Raw genomic sequence first — 25509 nt, 5'->3', positions numbered from 1 at the left:
GAGGAGGAAATTAGAAAAAAAAAACTGAAGCAAAAAAAGTGTCTAATTCAATACTTAATATCTCCATCCTGGTATCCAGGGGCCCCATCTCTGTCCAGGTATGCATGGACCCATCCTTATCCTGGTATGATTGGGCCTCATCCCCATCCTGATATGGAGGGACCCATCCTTATCCTGGTATGCAGGGTCTCCATCTCCATCCTGGTATGCATAGCCCCAAATCCAATCCTGATATGCAGGGACCCCAAATTCATCCTTGTATGCATGGCCCCAATCCATATCTTGGTTTTCAGGTACCCCATTTCCATCCTGGTATTCATGGCACCATCCTTATCATGGTATGCATGCCTCTATCATTATCCTGGTATGACTGGCCCAAATCCATATCCTGGTATGCAGGCACCCATCTCCATCCTGGTATGCATGGCCCCATCATTATCCTGGTATGCATGGCCCCATCCTTATCCTGGTATGCATGGCCCCATCGTTATCCTGGTAGGCATGGCCCCATCATTATCCTGGTATGCATGGCTCATCCTTATCCTTGTATGCATGGCTCTATCCTTATCCTGGTATGCATGGCCCCAACCTTATCCTGGTATGATTGGCCCCAATCCCCTTGCTGGTTTGAAGGGACCCCATCTCCATCCTGGTATGCATGGCTCCATCCTTATCTGGCTATGCACGGCCCCATCCTTATCCTGGTGTGCATGGCCCCATCCTTATCCATGTATGCATGGCCCCATCCATATCCTTGTACACATGGCCCCATCCTTATCCTGGTATGCATGGCCCCATCCTTATCCATGTATGCATGGCCCCATCCATATCCTGGTATGCAGGGACCCCATGCATATCATGTTATGGATGGTCCAAACCTTATTCTGGTATGCATGACCCCATCCTTATCCTGGTGTGCATGGCCCCATCCTTATCCTGGTGTACATGGCCCCTTCCTTATCCTGGTATGCATGGCCCCATCCTTTTCCTGATATGGATGGCCCCATCATTATCCTGGTATTCATGGCCCCATCCTTATCCTGGTATGCATGGCCCCATCCTTAACCGGGTATACATGGCCTCACCCATGTCCTAGTATGATTGGCCCCATCCTTATACTTGTACACATGGCCCCAAAATTGTCCTGGTATGATTGGCCCCATAATTGTCCTGGTATGATTGGCCCCATAATTGTCCTGGTATGATTGGCCCCATTCTTATCCTGGTATGCATAGCCCAATCCTTATCCTGGTATGCATGGCTCCATCTTTATCCTGGTATGCATGTCCCCATCCTTTTCCTGGTATGCATGGCCCATCATTATGCTGGTATGATTGGTCCCAACCTTATCCCGGTATGATTGGCCCCATCCTTATCCTGGTACGATTGGCCTCAATCCCCATCCTGGTTTGCAGGGACCCCATCTCTGTCCTGGTATGCATGGCTCCATCCTTATCCTGCTATGTATGGCCCCATCCTTATCCTGGTATGCATCATCCCATCCTCATTTTTGTATGCATGGCCCATCCTTATCCTTGTATACAAGAACACCATTCTTATCCTGGTATGCATTGCCCCATCCTTATCCTGGTATGATTGGCCCCAATCACTATCCTGGTAAGCAGGGATCCCATCTTCATCCTGGTATGCATGGCCCCATCTTTATCCTGGTATGCAAGGACCCCATCCCCATCCTGGTCTGATTGGCCCACTTCCCCATCCTGGTATGTATGGCCCACAGCAGAAAAAAAATTCTTATCTTCCCTGTGTGCACTCGCAGCATCTTGCTCCGGTGCCAGCAGCTGCTGGAATATTCACTGTTCTCTACACTGGGACTGTGTGCGTGAAGTGCAGTGAGTATTCATTGCTCTTTAGTGAGCACACTCCGCCAGCGACAGCCGTTGGGTTACTGCAGCTGCTGGTCATTCACATGTGCCGATATTAAAGGGAAGGAATATTAATATTCGCTCCTTTTCATGCCTCTGGAGATAGCCACAGTAGCCAGCTCCTGCCTCCTGTAACCTGCTGCTCTGCCGGTGCCGCTCCTCCACCAGAGTCACATAAAGGACATCTGGACTATAAGAAGCGCATCCTCCATTTTCCTCCACATTTTTTTTGAGGAAAAAAGTGCATCTTATAGTCTGAAAAATACAGCACTTCATAAGCCACCAGGGAGACTAGCTGGACAGGGAGGTTCCTGGTGGCTTATTGAGTGACAGGTCTCTCTCTGCCTATGTCTATACGAAGAGACTTGTTTCTCCAGGGTAGTCGGTGGGGAGAAGCTGCCAAGGGTCCACCTTTAATTGACTAGTCACCTGCCCAGCTTCGTCAACTGATACTTTTAAAGTATCTTATTCCCTGAAATGTTGCAGCATTTCAGACTCAAACATACCTGGCTGAAATCATACAGCCAGTGTCTTAGTGTTCATGCATCGGCAGCATGTATCAGATGTCAGATTTCCTTTAGTTACAAGAAAGTAATTGCAGGTCAAGTACTACCCAAGAAGGGAAGAAGAAGTGACAGAGGAAGCTAAATGCTAGACAAGTACTACCTAAAGATAATGACTTCTAGATGAAGGAAACAACTTTGCTGCTGCTTTAATGAAAGTATTTTATCTTAAAAGGGAAGTAGTGGAGCGTGACCTTACATTTCTTGGCCTACTGATCTTTGAGAATCGACTTAAACCAGAGACCAGTTCAGTACTGCAGGAGCTCAGTGAAGCCAATATTAGGACTGTCATGGTCACAGGTATTTTTTTTTATCATTTAATTATGACTACATTCAGGAAGAAGCTTTTGGGCGATTTCATAGTTACAGCTGTTACATTCACACAGATTAAAATTTATGAATAAGGAAATATGTTACATTTGTTTTTATGGTAGAAACAGATATGTCTTAATATATATTTTAAACATATGTGTCAAAATTGCTTGTTTAACCTCTAAAGTACCAAGCCACTTTGTAGGTTAATGACCAGGCCTTAATTTTGAAATCTGACCACTGTCATTTTATATCATTAAAAGTCTGGAACCCTTCAATGGATCCCACTGATTCTGAGATTGTTTATTTCATGACATATTATACTTTAGGAAAGTGGTAAAATTTTTTCAAAATTTCTTGTGTTTATGTGTGAAAATTGTTTTACATTTGGTAAAAATTTTGAAAATTTCACAATTTTCATACTTTAAATTTTTATGCCCCTAAATCAGAACATTATGTCGCAATAGTTAATAAATAACATTTCACAAGTCTAATTTACATCAGCACAATTTTTGAAACATAATTTTTTTTTTGTTAGAAAATTATAAGGGCTAAAAGTTGACCAGCAATTTCTCATTTTTCCAACAAAATTTATAAAACCATTTTTTTAGGGACCAGCTCATATTTGAACTGACTCTGGGGGCCTATATGACAAACAATACCCAAAAATGACACCATTCTGAAAACTTAACCTCTCATGGTGTTCAAAACCACATTCAAGAAGTTTATTAACCCTCCAGGTGCTTCACAAGAATTGAAGCAATGTGAAAGGAAAAAATGAACATTTACCTTTTTTTCACAAAAATTTTACATCGGACACAATTTTTTTATTTTCTCAAGGGTATCAAGAGAAAATGGACCTAAAAAATTGTTATGCAGTTTCTCCTGAGAATTCCGATAGCCAATTTGTGGAGTAAGACCACTGCTTGGGCGCACGGTAGGGCTCAAAAGGGAAGGAGCACTGTTTCATGTTTTGAACGCAAAATTGGCTGGAATCGAGAGCGGACGCCAAGTTGCGTTTGGAGTTCCTCTGATGTGCCTAAACAGTGGAAACCCCCCACAAGTGACCCCATTTTGAAAACTAGACCACTCAAGGGGCATATTAAGTGTTTGGAGAATGCCTTGATGCCTCAGGTGCTCCAGATAAGTTTATAACGTGGATCCATGAAAATTAAAAATCACATTTTTTCCCAAAAAATCATGATTTAGCACCAATTTTTTTATTATAGCAAAGGTAACAAAAGAAGTTGGACACCAAAATTGTTGTGCAGTTTCTCCTGAGTATGCCTATACCCAATCTCTGTAGGAAGAACACTGTTAGGGCACACGGCAGGGCTCGGAAGGGAAGAAGCACCGTTTCATGTTTTCAGCGCAAAATTAACTGTAATCGAGAGCGGACGCGAAGTCGCGTTTGGAAAGCCCCTGATGTTCCTAAGCAGTGGAAACCCCTCACAAGTGATCCCATTTTGGAAATTAGACCCCTCAAGGGACTAATCTAGATGTTTGGTGAGTGTCATGAAGCCCCAGATGCTTCACATAAGGTTATAATGTAGAGCCGTGAAAATTAAAAATCACATTTTTTCCACAAAAATTTTTTTGTGGAGACAGAATGAACATAAACCAGCAATTCAGGAATTATTTTTTGCTTTACTTTTTTTTTCTTTATTCTGTGTGTGGTAAAATTGATAAGTCAGTTTTATTCTTCAGGTCAGTACGATTACAGCGATGCTACATTTATTTTTTTATGCTTTTTTACACAATAAAACTTTTTTGTAGAAAAAAATATTGTTTTTGCATCGCTTTATTCTAAGAGCTATAACTTTTAATTTTTCGCTGACGTAGCTGTATGGCAGCTTGATTTTTGCAGGACAAGATGGCGTTTTCAGTTATACTATTTTTATTAACATTTGTCTTTTTCATCGCGTTTTATTCCACTTTTTCCAAGCAGTATGATGATAAAGCATAGTTTGCTACTTTTGTTGTGTTCTTTTTTTATGGCATTCACTGCAGGGATTGACTAGTAAGACACTTTTATAGATCGGATGTTTCCGGACGCGGCGATACCAAACACGCATTTTTTTGTTTATTTTTTACTCAAAAAATGTTTATTTATTAGTGAATTTTTTTTATTATTGTTATTTTTTTTTGCATTTTTTATATATATATTTTTTAAATGTTTCCTTTTTTTTACCCAATCCCTTTATGGGACATTCACTTTTTTCACTTTGATTGAAGGTATAATGTATTGCTGTGAACTAGCATTTTAATAAAACATAATATTATAATACACATACCATGCTGTGAGCATAATCTCAGAAGCTTTCACTGTTGTCGGGTCACCATGGCAATGATCGGGCCCGCTATGACATCACGGGAACGTTTCCATTCCTCTGCCTCTCTCCTGAATGTTGCGATCGAGCTTGATTGCAGCATTTAAGGGGTTAACAGCCAGGGGCGGTGCTAACACCTCTCCTGGCTGTTAGTGCAGTCGCTCAGCCACTGGCAGAGCTTAGCTGCTGCACTGATCTGGCAGGAAGTGCTGATATTTCAGCATTTCCTGTGTGATCATGCTGCGATTGGTCAGTCAGATTGACTGACCGATATTAGCGATCTGGGGGTGGGGACCAACAACATGGGTCCCTGCACCTCTTCCCATGCCTCTCAGCTGTTACAGACAGCTGTCGACACTAGACTATAGAGTTTAAATGCAGGATGAACACAATCCGTCCTGTTGCGGGAACTGACACCTGGCCATGGTCATTGGACGTTAAGGGGTTACACCGGGTGTTATTTGTGTTACAAAAATGTGCAGTGTTCTTGGTTCTTGGTTCCATTATTTTTAACTGGGAGCACAGTGCGCTAGGATTTTACTGCACATAGCCTTTATCTCATAGAAAGATTACAAGCTTTGCATATAGTTTTATTGTAACCTTGCATGTATAGGGGTGTTCTATGTTTGTTTGGTCGGGATCACACATACGCGAGATACGGCCGATCTCGCAGGTGAAAACCCTGCTCTGTCACCGGCACTCCAGAGCAGAGCGTGCAGCCGCACAGCAATACCTGGAGCTACACGCTCCACTCTGGAATGCCGGCGCCAGGGCAGGGTTTTCACCTGCGAGACTCGGCCGTATCTCGCGTATGTGTGATCCCGGCCTTATACTGGTTTTTTTCACAGGCCCTGTTGGGCTGGTAGCATCAACTCTGTAGATAGTCCTCATATGTATTGATTTTGTCAATTAACTTTATTTGGATTTGGTCTATGGGTATTTGAGAGTATTTAACTCTTCATTATGGATCATTGTTTTGTATGTAAATTATCCCAAGTGGACTTTTAAATGTTTTTATGTGTGTGTATTTTTTGGTCTTGAAACAAAAATGTGTATCTTTATTTAAAATATCTGGGTGATCCCTGTTCCTATGCATGTACTTTTTTCCTTGTTGTTCACATGTTTTTCCTTGACATGCATGAGGAGATCCCTGTATAATTATATAATTGGTCGATGGTGCCCACTTACATCTGTTTATAATGTGTTACAAAAATGAAATCTAAAGTCCTGTACAGAGTAAGGAAAGTTCCAAACTCTGTGAACTGGACAATAATTATAAAGAAAACCAAAAAAGGGAGAAAGAGCGGCACAGCCCTTATGACCAGAGAGAACAGGTGGCACACAGTCAATGTGTATAGCAGTCTAGGAAATGAAAATGGAGGTGCAATCTGCAGGAGAACAGTCCATGAAAAATCCAGCAAAAGGAGAAAAAAGCAGATGCACTCACCAAATGCAGTTACAAACGTCCTTTATTTCAGTGCCAACCGGCATATTCTTCATGGCACGGGGGAGAGGGAAGTGAACAGAGAGAGTGCGACAGGTGAGACGACGGCCGTTTCGCGCTGCCTGAGCGCGCTTCTACGGGTCCATAGCTAGACGGGAAATGACGCTAGGTTAAGTAGGCAAAAACATGCGAGCTACACCTGCGTCATTAACCCGCCAGGCAAAAGAGAAAGTGCACAAGTACATTAAAATCAATTAAAAATAGATGCATAATACTACCATAGGGAAGGGAGACATATAATATAGACCTCCAATCAATATGAAATGTTAACATATAATGCCACAACTATAGCATTCAATTATCAAGGATGTCCGCAAAAAACATAGCAGGGAAGGCGACATAAATACACCTATTAGTATTAGTTATCCAAACAGCATGACAGAACGATATCGCAGCATTACGACACTACATGATATGCACAAGGGATCAAATGAGAAAAAAGAGACAAGAAAATAAAACAAAAAAATACATGTAACGAAATCCGAGTTATAAAAATATAGACATGTCGACTATGTCATTAAGGCCAGCCGGGCCAGTCGCTCTTGTTTGCAAAATCCATTTCGCCTCCTGTCTTAGGAGTATCTTATGGAGATCGCCCCCCTGTGCTGGTAAGACTATTTTTTCGATACCCGCAAAGGTTAACACCTCCGGATTGCCATCATGGTTCTCTTTTATGTGGTCAATTAATCTAGGAACACCTTTGCCGGAGGTAACAGATTTAAAGTGCTCTCTGAACCGCATGTATAGTTTGCGGATAGTCTTACCAATATAAAAGCGTCCACAGGGACAGAAGACAATATATACCACGAACTCCGTTTTGCAGGAAATAAATTGTCGGACCTGGTGTGTTACAGGTCCGATATGCAGAGTCTGGCCCAAAAGATGAAACCGACAGTACTGACACTGTCCACACCGGCGGTTACCTGCTGGAATAGCTCGCTCTAACCAATTAGATCTGTCTTTAGTGACTCGATTACGTATGAGGACATCCCTGATGCGGACTCCCCGCCTATTTGAGACCAATGGTCCTCCTATAGTTTTACTCGTCAATTCTCTGTCCCTCTCTAAAACGTGCCAATGCTTGCGAAGAGTGGCTCTAATTTCTTTATCCAAGGGACCGTATTGGAAACAAAAAGAAAAACGCTGCGACGCTGCACTTGACGATTTCTCTACAGACTCAGAGCTTGTTGCTTCAACTCGATCTAACGCAGAATTTAGAAGGTCCTCCGGATATCCTCTTTTACGAAGCCTCTCACAAAGCTCCCCTGACTGTCGCTTGAAACCTTCCTGGGTGTTATTTATTCGACGTGTCCTCAACAACTGGCTGTAAGGTAAGGATTTCTTTGTGTGGTAAGGGTGAAAGCTATTAAAATGTAAGATGGAATTCACCGCAGTGGGCTTACGAAATATGGAAGTACACACCTTCCCTTCTATCACCTCCACCCACACGTCCAAAAATTCTAAGGCCAGACCCCCAAATTTATATGTGAAGGACATCCCCATCATGTTACTGCAATTGAGATAATTAACAAATAGTTGGAAATCCGTCTCAGTGCCGTCCCATATCAGGAACAGGTCATCCACATACCTCAACAGCAACTTGATATGCTTCAAAAAAACATTAAGAGTGGAATAAATGTAGTCTTCCTCAAATACCGCCATAAATAAATTGGCAAAAGTACATGCAGCTGGGGTCCCCATGGCAGTCCCAGTAGTCTGCCTGTACCAGGCGTCCAAAAAAGTGAAAGCGTTATGGGTTAGAATAAAATCCAACCCTCCGCACACAAAATCGATATACGCCTGACTTTTATCAGTGGTGTTCAAAATACGTCTGATAGTCTCTACACCTAAGTTTTGGGGTATGTTTGTGTACAGACTGACTACATCGATAGATGCCAGGGAGAACCCCGGCTGCCAAACGAAATCCTGAACATGATGAAGGAAGGAATTCGTGTCCCTGATATAGGACGGCACTTTAGCAAGCAATGGGCGCAACAGCCAATCAATATATTGTGAAAGAGGCTCAGTGAGCGAACCAACCCCCGAAACGATAGGTCTCCCGGGGGGAGCAGTGACAGATTTGTGAATTTTCGGCAGATAGTACCAGTGTTGTCGTATGGGGAAGTTGGGAAGTAATCTTTCTGCCTTCCTCTGTGGAATTACCCCATTCTCTACAGCCTTCCTGAGAAAAGTACATAGCTCACCCTTAAATTTCTGAGTGGGATCACCCCGTAATCTTACATATACTGAAGTGTCTGACAATTGTCGATTGGCCTCCGCTATGTATGACTCCCTTGGCAACAAAACCGTCCGACCCCCTTTGTCAGCGGGGCGTATAATGACATCTGTCCAGCTGGCTAACTCTTTCAAAGCCTTGTTTTCATTACCAGTCAAATTAGGAGCAGCTTTTTTGTACAATAGCGCTTCCATATCTTTAAGGACCAGCGTTTTGAATAGATCGATCATGTTGCCAGGTGAGACGGGGGGTATGTAAGTAGAGGGAACCCCTCCCAAGAAAGGACCGTATTCTTTCGAACTAGTAGTCTCTTCAACAGATGTCTCATTAGCAAGACTAAATAAGCATGCATCCTCCTCCTGCAAATCTGCTAGAGATCCCCCTTGGGCATTTGCCATGAACCCCAGTGGACCTACACTACAGGGGCGTTCTCCTACCCAAACCTTAGGAACAGTCGGATTACAATGAAAGAACTTGTATAAATGCATTTTTCTTGTCGCTTTAAATAAATCAACCTGGAAAGAGACAAAATCACAAAAGAATCTGGGACACAATAATTCAAGCCTTTAGCCAGCAGAGCTAATTGATCAGAATTAAGGCTGCGTTGTGTCAAATTCACGACGCAATCTTCTGGAGGAACAGTTACAAACGTTCTTGTCTCCATGAGACGAATTTCCTTTTGCGGTGCCACATCGAGCTGGCGTCTGCGCTTGCCCCTCCGTGTTTTTCTCCTAAAGGGACAGTAGCAGAACGTTGAGTGTCCAAATGCATCTCCTCTGATGAACCTGCATTGGTGGAAGGACCCTCACTCAGACTGGAATCAGACTCAGTTGTTAGATAATCTCTCCCACCTTGCTGATTAAATTTTCTTTTATGATGGGAGTAGCGTTTCCTTTGTTTGGATCTTTTATTCTGAGAGAACGCAGACTGATTGTCTTTTGGCATCTTATTCCAGGAAAAAATATTACCAGTCTCGTAGTCACCTTTATCGCGCAAAAATTTATCTCTTTTCTGCTGTTTAGTTTCCGCTTGTATAATGATTAGTCTCGAATCCAACTTTTTATTGAAATCTGTCCACTGGCTGTCCGTCAACCTACTTTGTAGCTCAGATTGGGCTTTCAAAATATCTGCATTTAGCAATTCGTAACTGTGTATGTTGGATTTTAACACCAATTCTAACAGGTCTTGGGAGCATTTAAGCATTATCTTCTCCCACTCGTTTTTAAAAGACGTATCGTTGCTATGGTGTGAAATGTCTTTCCATACCCGCAGACCTCTCGGGACTCTCTTGTTGTCAACATATGATTGTAACGAATTATTCGTCCAAAAAAGTCTTACTTCCCTTTCGGAAAGGTTGGTCAGCTTATGCTCTAAAGCCCTAGTGCTTAACATATGCACTTCATCTGTCTGTTCGCACTCTTTGAAGTAGTTACCAGCGTCCTCCCGGCTGGCTTGCAAACTGCCACGTACAGGTGCCAGATCCGACTGCATGATTTGGTGGAGCTGCACAGCAATCACACCTTCATATAAATCCACACAAAATCTCAAAAAGAGCGTGCCTGCTCTGAATCATATGTAAATATAAAGAAAACCAAAAAAGGGAGAAAGAGAGCGGCACAGCCCTTATGACCAGAGAGAACAGGTGGCACACAGTCAATGTGTATAGCAGTCTAGGAAATGAAAATGGAGGTGCAATCTGCAGGAGAACAGTCCATGAAAAATCCAGCAAAAGGAGAAAAAAGCAGATGCATTCACCAAATGCAGTTACAAACGTCCTTTATTTCAGTGCCAACCGGCACATTCTTCACGGCACGGGGGAGAGGGAAGTGAACATGCTTATTTAGTCTTGCTAATGAGACATTTGTTGAAGTGACTACTAGTTCGAAAGAATACGGTCCTTTCTTGGGAGGGGTTCCCTCTACTTACATACCCCCCGTCTCCCCTGGCAACATGATCGATCTATTCGAAACGCTGATCCTTAAAGATATGGAAGCGCTATTGTACAAAAAAGCTGCTCCAAATTTGGCTGGTAATGAAACCAAGGCTTTGAAAGAGTTAGCCAGCTGGACAGATGTCATTATACGCCCCGCTGACAAAGGGGGTCGGACGGTTTTGTTGCCAAGGAAGTCATACATAGCGGAGGCCAATCGACAATTGTCAGACACTTCAGTATATGTAAGATTACGGGGTGATCCCACTCAGAAATTTAAGGGTGAGCTATGTACTTTTCTCAGGAAGGCTGTAGAGAATGAGGTAATTCCACAGAGGAAGGCAGAAAGATTACTTCCCAACTTCCCCATACGACCACACTGGTACTATCTGCCGAAAATTCACAAATCTGTCACTGCTCCCCCCGGGAGACCTATCGTTTCGGGGGTTGGCTCGCTCACTGAGCCTCTTTCACAATATATTGATTGGCTGTTGCGCCCGTTGCTTGCTAAAGTGCCGTCCTATATCAGGGACACGAATTCCTTCCTTCATCATGTTCAGGATTTCGTTTAGCAGCCGGGGTTCTCCCTGGCATCTATCGATGTAGTCAGTCTGTACACAAACATACCCCAAAACTTAGGTGTAGAGACTATCAGACGTATTTTGAACACCACTGATAAAAGTCAGGCGTATATCGATTTTGTGTGCGGAGGGTTGGATTTTATTCTAACCCATAACGCTTTCACTTTTTTGGACGCCTGGTACAGTCAGACTACCGGGACTGCCATGGGGACCCCGGCTGCATGTGCTTTCGCCAATTTATTTATGGCGGTATTTGAGGAAGACTACATTTATTCCACTCTTAATGTTTTTTTGAAGCATATCAAGTTGCTGTTGAGGTATGTGGATGACCTGTTCCTGATATGGGACGGCACTGAGACGGATTTCCAACTATTTGTTAATTATTTCAATAGCAGTAACATGATGAGTATGTCCTTCACATATAAATTTGGGGGTCTGGCCTTAGAATTTTTGGACGTGTGGGTGGAGGTGATAGAAGGGAAGGTGTGTACTTCCATATTTCGTAAGCCCACTGCGGTGAATTCCATCTTACATTTTAATTGCTTTCACCCTTACAACACGAAAAAATCCTTACCTTACAGCCAGTTGTTGAGGACACGTCGAGTAAATAACACCCAGGAAGGTTTCAAGCGACAGTCAGGGGAGCTTTGTGAGAGGCTTCGTAAAAGAGGATAACCGGAGGACCTTCTAAATTCTGCGTTAGATCGAGTTGAAGCAACAAGCTCTGAGTCTGTAGAGAAATCGTCGAGCACAGCGTCGCAGCGTTTTTCTTTTTGTTTCCAATACGGTCCCTTGGATAAAGAAATTAGAGCCACTCTTCTCAAGCATTGGCACGTTTTAGAGAGGGACAGAGAATTGATGAGTAAAACTATAGGAGGACCATTGGTCTCAAGTAGGCGGGGAGTCCGCATCAGGGACGTCCTCATACGTAATCGAGTCACTAAAGACAGATCTAATTGGTTAGAGCGAGCTATTCCAGCAGGTAACCGCCGGTGTTGACAGTGTCAGTACTGTCGGTTTCATCTTTTGGGCCTGTAACACACCAGGTCCGACAATTTGTTTCCTGCAAAACGGAGTTCGTGGTATATGTTGTCTTCTGTCCCCGTGGATGCTTTTATATTGGTAAGACTATCCGCAAACTATACATACGGTTCAGAGAGAACTTTAAATCTGTTACCTCCGGCAAAGGTGTTCCTAGATTAATTGATCACATAAAGGAGAACCATAATGGCAATCCGGAGGTGTTAACCTTTGCAGGTATCGAAAAAATAGTCTTACCAGCACAGGGGGGCGATCTCCATAAGATACTCCTAAGACAGGAGGCGAAATGGATTTTGCAAACAAGAGCGACTGGCCCGGCTGGCCTTAATGACATAGTCGACATGTCTATATTTTTATAACTCGGATTTCGTTACATGTATTTTTTTGTTTTATTTTCTTGTCTCTTTTTTCTCATTTGATCCCTTGTGCATATCATGTAGTGTCGTAATGCTGCGATATCGTTCTGTCATGCTGTTTGGATAACTAATACTAATAGGTGTATTTATGTCGCCTTCCCTGCTATGTTTTTAGCGGACATCCTTGATAATTGAATGCTATAGTTGTGGCATTATATGTTAACATTTCATATTGATTGGAGGTCTATATTATATGTCTCCCTTCCCTATGGTAGTATTATGCATCTATTTTTAATTGTTTTTAATGTACTTGTGCACTTTCTCTTTTGCCTGGCGGGTTAATGAAGCAGGTGTAGCTCGCATGTTTTTTCCTACTTAACCTAGCGTCATTTCCCGTCTAGCTATGGACCCGTAGAAGGGCGCTCAGGCAGCGCGAAACGGCCATCGTCTCACCTGTCGCACTCTCTCTGTTCACTTCCCTCTCCCCCGTGCCGTGAAGAATGTGCCGGTTGGCACTGAAATAAAGGACGTTTGTAACTGCATTTGGTGAGTGCATCTGCTTTTTTCTCCTTTTGCTGGATTTTTCATGGACAATAATTATGTTTTGTTTTTTTACCAGTTGTATTTAAGATCCCATGCTATACTATTAGATGTTTATTATTTCATAACTAATATTTTTTTTTTACAAAAACATAATTGGACTGTTATGGGTGTTGCAGGAAATGTTACACGTATTGCATAGTCCAAATTTTTTTAGCTTCCTGAGGCTTCTAACAGCCTTCTATTTTAGACACATATAAGTCACTGATAGTCCTTTAAAATGTTTTTTTTTTAATATTTAGGAGTGGAAAAAATACTTTTCTACTTATTTTGAAAAGTATTTGGGGGGAAAAAAAGGTTTATTATAATTATAAAAAAGAAGAAGAACAGTCAGCTTGAAATAAGAAAATAAACATAGGATTCATTATCACTGGAGTAATGCTCTACAGACAAACCAAAAACACATAAAAAATATTTTTTTCCAAATATATGTAAGAACGCCTTGCACAGGCGTGTACTATGGAGGACAGAGAATGAACGTCAATCCAATATTGCAGCCAGCATGCAGCCAGCGGGTAAGGAAAGGGTGAATCAAACCCCACCTCTATGGCTGAAAATTGTTCTCTCCAAATTCAGGTGACAGAGTCCCTTTAAATGTGTGACAGTAGCCAAACATAAAAAAGATAGAAATCTGGTATCGCTGTAATTGCACAGAAGAATAAAGTTGCCTAATCACTTATACTGCACAAGGTATGGTGTGGAAAATAAAGAAAACCAATTCTTCACCTGCTGTTAATTTGTTCATTCTGTCTCCCAATGGCTCGGCTCGCATTTTTCCTGCGCTCAGCACTGAGTGCTTACATTGTTTTTTTTTTAAATTAGATAGCACTTGCTCCAATGTTATACTATGGAATAATGCTGACTGGCATTTATTTTCTCACATCGAGATGAGAAAAATAAAACACTGCATGCTGCAATTGGCAGCGTATATTGTATGGTGAAAACCCATATAAGCCTATGGGTGCCAGGGAAACATCAGACTGCACTCGGATGTCATTTGAGTGCAGTCAGATCTACCTCGATTCACAGACTTGAGAAGATATAGAAATTTCTCTAGTTTTCAGCTCCTGTGATCAGATTCTCGCATGTGAGAGAATCGGATCACAGTAAAATGACTCGACTCATGTTCTTAGCAGAGTTTGAGCAGAGGGTCTTTTGCATATATCATCCTATTCTTTCACATGAAAAAATAATAGAATACCACTGGCCAGTGTGAGCAAGCCCTAACTCTGCTGCCTCATTATAGCGAATATAATAAGGTTTCATCTGAATCCCATCATTTAGAGATTTATATGGAAACCCCAATGCAATTGCTCAGCGTAGAGCACAAGATAAATATGATCCAAAATGTTATGTAAAATGTATCCAATAAAAGCTTCAACTCAATCCACAAAAAAGCAAGTCTCCGCTCAGACTAATCATCTATCAATGGAAATATAGGGGGCTTCCACTTTATTGATGGCACAAATGCTCTGGAAAAGCGCTGTGACTCCCTGCCCCAAAAAGAAATCCAGTTAATTCCACATTCCCAAATCCAAAAGCACACATGCCTTCTGAGGCCCAGAATCTGCGTAAACCAAATTTAACGTCCACACGTTTGTCATTTCTGTAGTGAGGAGAGCCTGCTTAATTTACGGTGCATGTATCCAGAAGCATGATCTAGGCATAATGTACTGTATGTGCACAACAATATACTGAGCACTACAGTATACTTGACACTACAATGTACTGGGCACTACAATGTACAAGCACTACACTCGTAGACTTGCTTGTTTCTGGAAAACATCCATGACGTCAAAATCGTCACTACACCTGTGTAATTTCCAAAATGGGGTCACTTGAGAAGTGATTCTGCTCTTCTACATCTTAAAAGCTCTGTATTTAGAGTTCGCAAACTATTCTATGATAATTTGTTCTCCAAACGTCAAATAGAGCTCCTTCCCTCCCGAGTTTCGCCATGTGGCTAAGCAGTACTATACAGACACATATGGGGTATTGCCATCTTTACCCATTTTCTCCTGTGAAAAGATAAAATTTGGGACTTAAACAAATTTTTTGTATCAAAAATGTAATTATTTTCTTCACTGCCCAATGGTATACAATTCTGTGACACACTCATAGTGTCAATATGAATACTGCACCCTTACATCAACTATTGGAGAGGTGTCATTTACAAAAAAAAAAAAGGCTTTTGCAGTGGGTCATGGCACCCACAAACCATAACAGCAAAACCTGCACTATAATATGGCACTCCTTTTCTTCTGAGCCGTCCACTGTACCTTAATAGTATTTCCTGATTATGTGTATTGCATTGGCACACTGAGGGAAAATTGCACAACAAACTTTGTGATGGAAATGTATACATTTCACATAGATCTCACTTGTATATATATGAGTTCATATGAGTATATATTAGTATATGCTCATATGAACTCATATATACTCACAGCTAATATATACACTATAATCAATTGCTCAACTTGACCCTATGAGCCAGACCAGCTCAAACCAGACAGTTCCTTAACATTTCTAGACACCAAAAACAGGAACCAACACCAGATGTCTTAGCTGATGTCTAGATTTTTCCTGAATAGCAGGAAATAGACGACAGCTACTTATGGGGTGCTAAATCAGCTTGTTGCTATGTCTTAAGAATATCAGAATATTTCATGTATTCAGACAACCAATAACATAGCAGCTTAAAGGAAACCTGTCACCCCCAAAATCGCGGGTGAGGTAAGCCCACCGGTAACAGGGGCTTATCTACAGCATTCTGGAATACTGTAGATAAGCACCCGATGTATCCTAAAAGATGAGAAAAAGACGTTAGATTATACTCACCCAGGGGCGTTCCCCCTGTTGGTCGGGGTTCGGCGCCTCCCATCTTCATCAGATGACGTCCTCTTCTAGTCTTCACGCTGCGTCTCCAGCGCAGGCGTACTTTGTCTGCCCTGTTGATGGCAGAGCAAAGTACTGCAATGCGCAGGCAACTCGCCTCTCTGACCTTTCCCGGCGCCGGCGCGCTGCAGTACTTTGCTCTGCCCTCAACAGGGCAGACAAAATATGCCTGTGCCGGAGCCACAGCATGAAGACTAGAAGAGGACATCATCTGATGAAGATGGGTGGTGCCGGACCCAGACAAACAGCGGGAATGCCCCAGGGTGAGTATAATCTAACGTCTTTTTCTCAACTTTCAGGTTACATCGGGGGCTTATCTACAGCATTCCTGAATGCTGTTGATAAGCCCCTGATGCCGGTGGGCTTACCTCGCCCGCGATTTTGGTGGTGACAGGTTCCTTTTAATTGTATGTTAATTAACTAACCACCCCTTTTCTATATGCACCTATAAAACCATGTATGAACAATAAAGCATTGAGAATTGGATGGAATGTTATTCTGTCACCATGGTGTACAATGTCATCCTTTCTTGAGCGCTCAAAATTTTCAGTGGGAACTGCCGCAGCACACACTGGGATAGATTTATCCAAACCAAATTTCCATGACACCTGTATGGTTCATTTCTTATTACTAATCTTTATAAAAATTAAAAACTTGAGGCTAAAACAACATTTTAGTGGTAAAAATGTAATTATAAGGCTACTTTCACACTAGCGTTTTCTGCAATCCGTCACAATGCGTCGTTTTGCAGAAAAAACGCATCCTGCAAAAGTGCTTGCAGGATGCGTTTTTTCCCCATAGACTTGTATTGACGACGCATTTGCGACGGATTGCTACACGTCGCATCCGTCGAGCGACGGATGCGTCGTGCTTCTGCGGACCGTCGTGAGCAAAAAACGCTACATGTAACGTTTTTTGATCCTGACGGACCACTTTTTCCGACCGCGCATGCGCGGCCGGAACTCCGCCCCCACCTCTCCGCACCTTACAATGGGGCAGCGGATGCGCCGGAGAAATGCATCCGCTGCCTCCATTGTGCAATGCGCTAAACGCTAGCGTCGGAATCTCTCCCCGACGCATTGCGACAGGGAGATTCCAATGCTAGTGTGAAAGTAGCCTTAGTGTCGGGTATCGGCCGATACTTGCTGTATCGGAATTCCGATACCGAGATCCGATATTTTTGTGATATCGGAAATCGGTATCGGAGTGTGTGGTGCTATGGTTCCAAGGGTCTGGAGGAGAGGAAACTCTCCTTCAGGCCCTGGGATCCATATTAATGTAAAAAATAAAGAATAAAAATAAAAAATATGGCTATACTCACCCCTCCGAAGAACCCTGGCTGTCACTGCTGCGAGCGTCCGCCTCCGTTCCTGAGAATGTAGTGGGTGAAGTACCTTCGATGACGTCGCGGTCAGGTGAGCGGTCAGGTGAGCGGTCAGGACCGCGACGTCATCGAAGGTCCTTCACTCACAGCATTCTTAAGGACGGAGGCGGACGCTCGCAGCGGTGACAGCCAGGGTTCTTCGGAGGGGTGAGTATAGCCATATTTTTTATTTTTATTCTTTATTTTTTACATTAATATAGTCCCAGGGCCTAAAGGAGTGTTTCCTCTCCTTCAGACCCTGTGAACCATTGAGGATACATTCCGATATTTGTGTCCCATTGACTTGTATTGGTATCGGAACTCGGTATCTGCGAGATCCGATATTTTGCCGGTATCGGCCGATACCATCCGATACCGATACTTTCAAATATCGGAAAGTATCGCTCAACACTAGTAATTATTCTTTCTTCACAGCCCAATGGTATAAAATTCTGTGAGGCACACGTAGTGTCAACATGCTCACTGCTCCCCTATATAAATTTATTGAGGGGTGTAGTTTGTAAAATGTGTCACTTATGGGTGTTCCAGCTGTTCTGGCATCTCAGAGGCTCTCCTAATGTGACATGGCACCCTCAAACCATTACAGCAAAATCTAAGCTTCAATATGGCACATTTTCCCTTCTGAACTTCACTCTATGTCTCAAAAGTAGTTTTTAATCCTCAGGAGAAATTGCAAAAATACAGTATGTTCCATTTTTTTCATCTTACCTTTCTAAAAATGCAAAATTTGGGGATAAAGCAACATTTTTGTGGGAAAAAGTAACATTTTTCCTTTCATATTGCTTTACTCCTCTGAACCACCTGAAAGGTTAACCCCTTTATCCCATATGACGTACTATCCCATCGAGGTGACCTGGGACTTAATTCCCAGTGATGGGATAGTACGTCATAGGTGGTCGGCCGCGCTCACGGGGGGAGCGTTGCCGATTGCTGCCGGGTGTCAGCTGATTATTAGAGCTGATATCCGGCATTATGTGCCAGGAGCAGTAACGGACCGCACCCGGCACATTAACCCCCGGAACACTGTGATCAAACATGATCGGAGTGTTCCGGCAACATAGGGAAGCATCGCACAGGGAGGGGGCTCCCTGCGTGCTTCCCTGAGACCCTCGGAGTAATGTGATCGAGTTGCTCCAAGGATCTCCTACCTCCTCCTGCAGGATCCAATATGGCCGCAGGGCTCCTTACGGGTTTTGCAGGAAGGTGGCTTTCAAGCGCCTGCTCAGAGCAGGTGTCATGAAGCCTCCCTGCAGTGCCTGTCAGATCGCTGATCTGACATACTGCTGTGCAAAGTGTCAGATCAGCGATCTGACACTATAGTATGATGTCTCCCCCTGGGACAAAGTAAAAAAAATAAAGAAAAAAAAATATTGTTCCAATAAATACATTTTTTTATCTAAATAAAAAAAAACAATAAAAGTACACATATTTAGTATCGCCGCTTCTGTAGCGACCCAAACTTTAAAACTGTCCCACTAGTTAACCCCTTCAGTGAACACCATTAAAAAAAAACGCTGAACAAATAGTGGAATAACACGCGGTCAAAAAGACAGATATAAAAAATCATGGTACCGTTGAAAACATCATCTTGTCCCGCAAAAAACGAGCCTCCATACAGCATCATCAGCAAAAAAATAAAAATGTTATAGTCCTCAGAATAAAGCGATGCAAAAATAATAATTTTTTATATAAAATAGTTTTTATGGTATAAAAGCGCCAAAACATAAAAAAATTATATAAATGAGGCATCGCTGTAATCATACTGACCCGAAGAATAAAACTGCTTCATCAATTTTACCAAACGAGGAATGATATAAACGCCCCCCTCCCAAAAAAGAAATTCATGAATAGCTGGTTTTTGGTCATTCTGCTTCATAAAAATCTGAATAAAAAGCGATAAAAAAATGTCACATGCCCGAAAATGGTAACAATAAAAACGTCAACTCGTCTCGCAAAAAACAAAACCTCAGATGACTCTGTGGAACAAAATATGGAAAGATTATAGCTCTCAAAATGTGGAGATGCAAAAACTATTTTTTGCAATAAACAGCGCCTTTTAGGCTATGGGCACACGTCCGGATTTTTAGCGGAATTTCCCGATAAAAACGCTATAAAATCGCTAAAAAAAAACGCATTCCGCAAAAAAAAGGACATGTTCTTTATTTTTGCGGATTTCCCATCAAATTGGAGTGTTCGGAAAAAAACGCAAAAGATCCGCAAAAAATTCGCATCAAAAACGCGCAAATTCCGCGCAAAATCCGCGCAAAAAAAGCACACGGATTTCTGGCAGAAATCTCAGGATTTTGTCAGGAAAAAATCCTGACGTGTACACATAGCCTCAGTGTGTGATAGCTGCCAATCATAAAAATCTGCTAAAAAACCCACTATAAAAGTAAATCAAACCCCCCTTCATCACCCTCTTAGTTAGGGAAAAATAATAACATTTTAAAAAATGTATTTATTTCCATTTTCCCATTAGGGTTAGGGTTGGGGCTAAAGATGGAGTTGGGGCTAAAGTTAGGGTTGGGGCTAAAGTTAGGCTGTCGTCACACTAGCAGTATTTGGTCAGTATTTTACATCAGTATTTGTAAGCCAAAACCAGGAGTGAAACAATTAGAGGAAAAGTATAATAGAAACATATGCACCACTTCTGCATTTATCATCCACTCCTGGTTTTGGCTTGCAAATATTGATGTAAAATACTGACCAAATACTGCTAGTGTGATGGCAGCCTTAGGGTTGTGGCTACAGTTAGGGTTGAGGCTGCAGTTAGGGCTGCAGTTAGGGTTGGGGCTAAAGTTAGGGTAAGAGATGAGGCTAAAGTTAGGGTTAGGGTTGGGGCTAAAGATAGGGTTGGAGCTAAAGTTAGGGTTGGGGCTACAGATAGAGTTGGGGCTAAAGTTAGGGTTAGGGTTGGGGCTAAAGTTAGGGTTGGGGCTAAATTTAGGGTTTGGATTACATTTGCGGTTGGGATTAGGGTTAGGGGTGTGTTGGAGTTACAGTTGGGATGTAGTTAGGGTTGGGATTGGAGTTAGGGGTGTTTTGGGTTTAGAGGTGTGTTGGGGTTAGGGGTGTGGTTGGGATTAGGGCTAGGGGCATGTTCGGGTTAGGGGTGTGGTTAGGGTTATGGTTAGGGTTGGGATTAGGGTTAGGGGTGTGTTTGGGTTAGGGTTTCAGTTAGTATGGGGGGTTTCCACTGTTTAAGCACATCAGCGGCATCCAATCTCAATTCCAGCCAATTCTGCGTTCAAAAAGTAAAACAGTGCTCCTTCCCTTCCGAGCTCTGCAATGCGCCCAAACAGGGGTTTACCCCAACATATGGGGTATCAGCGTACTCAGGACAAATTGACCAACTACTTTTGGGGTCCAATTTCTCCTGTTTCCATTGGGAAAATACAAAACCGGGGGCTAAAAAACAATTTAAAGATTTTTTATTTTCACGGCTCTGCATTATAAACTGTAGTGAAACACTTGGGGGTTCAAATTTCTCACAACACATCTAGATAACTTCCTTGGGGGGTCTAGTATCCAATGTGTGGTCACTTGTGAGGGGTTTCTACTGCTTAGTTACATCAGGGGCTCTGCAAATGCAATGTGATGCCTGCAGACCATTCCATCTAAGTCTGCATTACAAACGGCTCTCCTTCCCTTCTGAGCTCTGCCATGCGCCCTTACGGTGGTTCCCCCCACATATGGGGTATCAGCGTACTCAGGACAAATTTCACAACAACTTTTGTGGTCCATTTTCTCCTGTTACCCTTGGTAAAATAAAACAAATTGGAGCTGAATTCAATTTTTTTGTGAAAAAAAGTTAAACGTTGATTTTTTTTAAACATTCCAAAAATTCCTGTGAAACACCTGAAGGGTTAATGAACTCCTTGAATGTGGTTTTGAGCACCTTGGGATGTGCCGTTTTTAGAATCTTGTCACACTTGGGTATTTTCTATCATATAGACCCCTCAAAATGACTTCAAATGAGATGTGGTCCCTAAAATAAAAAGGTGTTGTAAAAATTAGAAATTGCTGGTCAACTTTTAACCCTTATAACTCCCTAACAAAAAAAATTTTGGTTCCAAAATTGTGCTGCTGTAAAGTAGACATGTGAGAAATGTTACTTATTAAGTATTTTTTTGTGTCATATCTTTGTGATTTAAGGGCATAAAAATTCAAATTTGGAAAATTGCGAAATTTTCAAAATTTCAGGCAAATTTCCATTTTTTTCACAAATAAACGCAGGTAATATCAAATAAATTTTACCACTATCATGAAGTACAATATGTCACAAGAAAGTGTCAGAATCACCTGGATCCGTTGAAGCGTTCCAGAGTTATAATCTCATAAATGGACAGTGGTCAGAATTGTAAAAATTGGCCCGGTCATTAACGTGCAAACCACCCTTGGGGGTTAAGGGGTTAATAAACTTATGAAGTGAGGTTCTGAGCACTTTGGGGGGTTCAGTTTTTAAAATGATTGGTATTTTCAGCCTTATAGGCCTCTCAATATCACTTGAAATCGGTTTTATAAATGTTACTGGAAAAATGAAAAATTTATGGAAAATGTTTATCCTAACTTCCTAATAAAAAAAAAAATCAAAAATGTAGCTGATGCAAAATATTGATGTGTTTATTGATATTTATTAACTATTTTGTGTGATATAACTATCTGGTTCAGCGGCAGAAAAATGTACATTTTTAAAATGGCGTATTTTTCCATTTTATTTGCCAAAATTCTGATATTTTCACAAATAAATGAAAAAAATATCAATCTAAATTTACCACTGTCATGAAGTACAGTGTGTCTTGTGAAAACAGTCTCAGAATTATTGGGGTCTGTTAAAGCGTTCCAGAGTTATTACCACATAAAGTAACAGTGGTCAGAATTGTAAAATTTGGCCTCGTCAGGAAGATGAAAACAGGCTCGGGGTGAAGTGGTTAAATTATGATTCCCTTCTTGCTGTGCTTTTAGAATTTTATGAACCAGTGGTAAATCTTTCCCTATTAGGCTGCCGTCACACTAGCAGTATTTGGTCAGTATTTTACCTCAGTATTTGTAAACCAGGAGTGGGTGATAAATGCAGAAGTGGTGCATATGTTTCTATTATACTTTTCCTCTAATTGTTCCACTCCTGGTTTTGGCTTACAAATACTGATGTAAAATACTGACCACATACTGATAGTGTGACGGCAGCCTCAAGCTCAGCCATTTGTGCTTTAGTTTTCTCCCAAGGGCTCGCTCACACTAGTGTATACATCAGACTTCTACTCTCCACATTTTTATCTGATAACACTTAGACCAATGTTATTTATTGGAGCAATGCTGTTTTTCACTCACAGTCTTTTATGTTGCAATTTCATTCTCAAATCAGATGTCACTGACCCATTCAATTCCATGGGTGTGTGGAAACATTGGACTGCACTCGGATGACATCTGAGAGCATATAGTAGGGTAAACCATCAGCACTCAGACAACGGATGCACGCTCCAAGGTCCAAGGATCCAATCGGACACAAACGTATAAGAAAAGAAGAAAAGCAGCATCCATACCAGGTGATGAAAATCCAAAACGTATCTTTATTCTGCCATGGTAAAATACAACGTTTCGGCCAGGTTGTATACTTGACAAAGGCCAACCTGGCCGAAACGTTGTATTTTACCATGGCAGAATAAAGATACGTTTTGGATTTTCATCACCTGGTATGGATGCTGCTTTTCTTCTTTTCTTAGACATCTGAGAGCAGTCTGATTTCCATGAAATCACAAAATGGAGAAGAGGGGGACATTTTGCCTTCAGCTTATCCTCACAGTGTGATCTTATTCTAGAAAATTGGATCATACTTTGCTTACATTTGTATTAAAATCTGATCAGAGTTTGATCAGAGTGTCATTAGCGCAATTGACCCGATTCTCACAGATGAAAGAATCTTCGGCCCTTTAACCAGACCATAAATCCCAGTTCCTCATCAGGAAGTTGTTATTGTCTGCCACGTTCCAGAGGCAGTAGAACTACATCCACAGCTGTGGTCATTGCATCTACTGTCTGATTAACTCAGATTGCAATTGCATCCCCCCTCCATTCAGCAAACAATCTGATCTTCATGCGCCTATAAGAAATAAATTAGATATGACTGTATCTAAAGTCCAAATGCAACACATGTATCTAGTATCACAGTGCTAATGTCATAAAGAAGAAAGTGGTGTAAATGGAGAGATAGAGGGACTGCTTCCCCATCTTGAAACATCATTGTCCTTTTCCTTGGACTGTCTATAGTTTTATGTTTTATAGGTGATAACCTTCAGACGGCTGTGACTGTTGGTAAAAAATCAGGAATGATTCCCTCCAACAGCAACATAATTGTGGTGGAGGCCTGTGAACCTGAGAAAGACTTACCTGCTTCACTTACTTGGAAATGTTTGACTGAAACTCAAACACATGAAATCCATTTAAAGGCTAAGGTATGTTTTATTACAGAATTAAAAAAAAAAAAAGTATTTTAATAATAGAACTGACTATTAAAACAGAGTAAGGTATGTACAGTTCCATAATCTAATATGCAAAATAGCATTTATGCTCCAGTATAAGGATTGAGCTACTACATAGATTAGCCAAAAATGGATGCCCACACAATCTGAAACAGAAAAATAAGTATTGACTCTCTAAAACTTTATTTCATATCTCTTGCCAACAACAATCTAAGTACAAGTCAGGTGAAATTTTAACCAAATACTAATTGGCATGACTTCCAGATTTGCTCTATGTTGCAATTTTCTTTCACGTTTTTGAATTTGCATAATTTAGGGCCCATATTAATCATTTATGAGGGTGGTATTAAATCAGCACAGAGCCATAACTGAAGCAACCAGAGTTAGATCTGATCGCATCAATTTAATTAATTCACAAAATAAATGTAAAAATCCCCCAAAGTAGCACAAATAAAACTAAACAAAGCTCGTACTACAAAAAACATGTCCGAATACATTTCCATGATCTTAAAAAATGTTAAGGCTTTTAGAATATGGTGACATTAAACAGTTATTTAAAAGTTTAAAAAAGTGTTACAAAAAAATGAAAAACTTGTTTACAATATTAATCATCTAATTTTTCTCTTTTTTTGGAGTCACAAATTAATGTAAATGAAGGATGGATTAATAATCCCACTACCCTTGGAAACTTTCACTTTGCCATGAATGGGAAGTCATATCAGGTCCTAACTCAATATTTTTACAATTTGCTGCCAAAGGTAAGTGGAGAAAATAGCTTTGACTTTACATTTACTTATATTTTGCACAATATGTTACTTAATGAAAAGTTCACTGTCTGCTTCAGGAGGCTCAGATCTTTAGTCTTAAGAGTGGTTCCATTCTTTTTTTAAAGGGAATCGGTCACCACAATTGACCTAATGTATATAATCTATTAACCCCTTCATGCTGCAGCCCTTTTTCGCTTATGCTCTTCTGCTTTTCGCTCCACTTCTTCCCAGAGCCATAACTTTTTTATTTTTCTTTCAATATGGCCATGTGAGGACTTGTTTTTGTGTGGGACGAGTTGTACTTTTGAAAAATACTATTGGTTTTACCATGTCATGTAACCAAAAATGGGAAAAAAATTCCAAGTGTGGTGAAATTGCAAAAAAGCGCAATTCCACAACTGTTTGGATTTTTTTTTTACCATGTATTCCAAATGCTCATTACGAGTTCATAGAAACCAAATATGTATATTTTGTTTTTATTTAAATAGTGAAAAAAACTCAAAGTTTATTAGAAAAAAATTGCGTAATTTTCTGAGACCCGTGGCATCTCCATTTTCTGTGATCTGGGGCTGGATGAGGAATTATTTTTTGCATGCCAAGCTGACAGCTTTAATGATACCATTTTGGTGTGGATATGATATT

General features: G+C 41.4%; 1 protein-coding gene across 1 annotated transcript in view; it reads left to right on the top strand.

The window, feature by feature from the left end:
* LOC138638116 (probable cation-transporting ATPase 13A4) overlaps positions 1–25509 on the top strand; it is a 542444-nt gene that overhangs the window by 317909 nt on the left and 199026 nt on the right. Inside the window, exons 18-20 of the mRNA XM_069727138.1 lie at positions 2625–2749; positions 23904–24073; positions 24736–24858. Of these exons, the coding sequence (XP_069583239.1) occupies positions 2625–2749; positions 23904–24073; positions 24736–24858 (418 nt within the window). The remainder of the gene's footprint in view (positions 1–2624; positions 2750–23903; positions 24074–24735; positions 24859–25509) is intronic.

This window comes from Ranitomeya imitator, chromosome 5 (assembly GCF_032444005.1).
Source record: "Ranitomeya imitator isolate aRanImi1 chromosome 5, aRanImi1.pri, whole genome shotgun sequence".
In the NCBI taxonomy this organism is placed as follows: Eukaryota; Metazoa; Chordata; class Amphibia; order Anura; family Dendrobatidae; genus Ranitomeya; species Ranitomeya imitator.
This window is presented reverse-complemented; position numbering and strand designations above follow the sequence as displayed.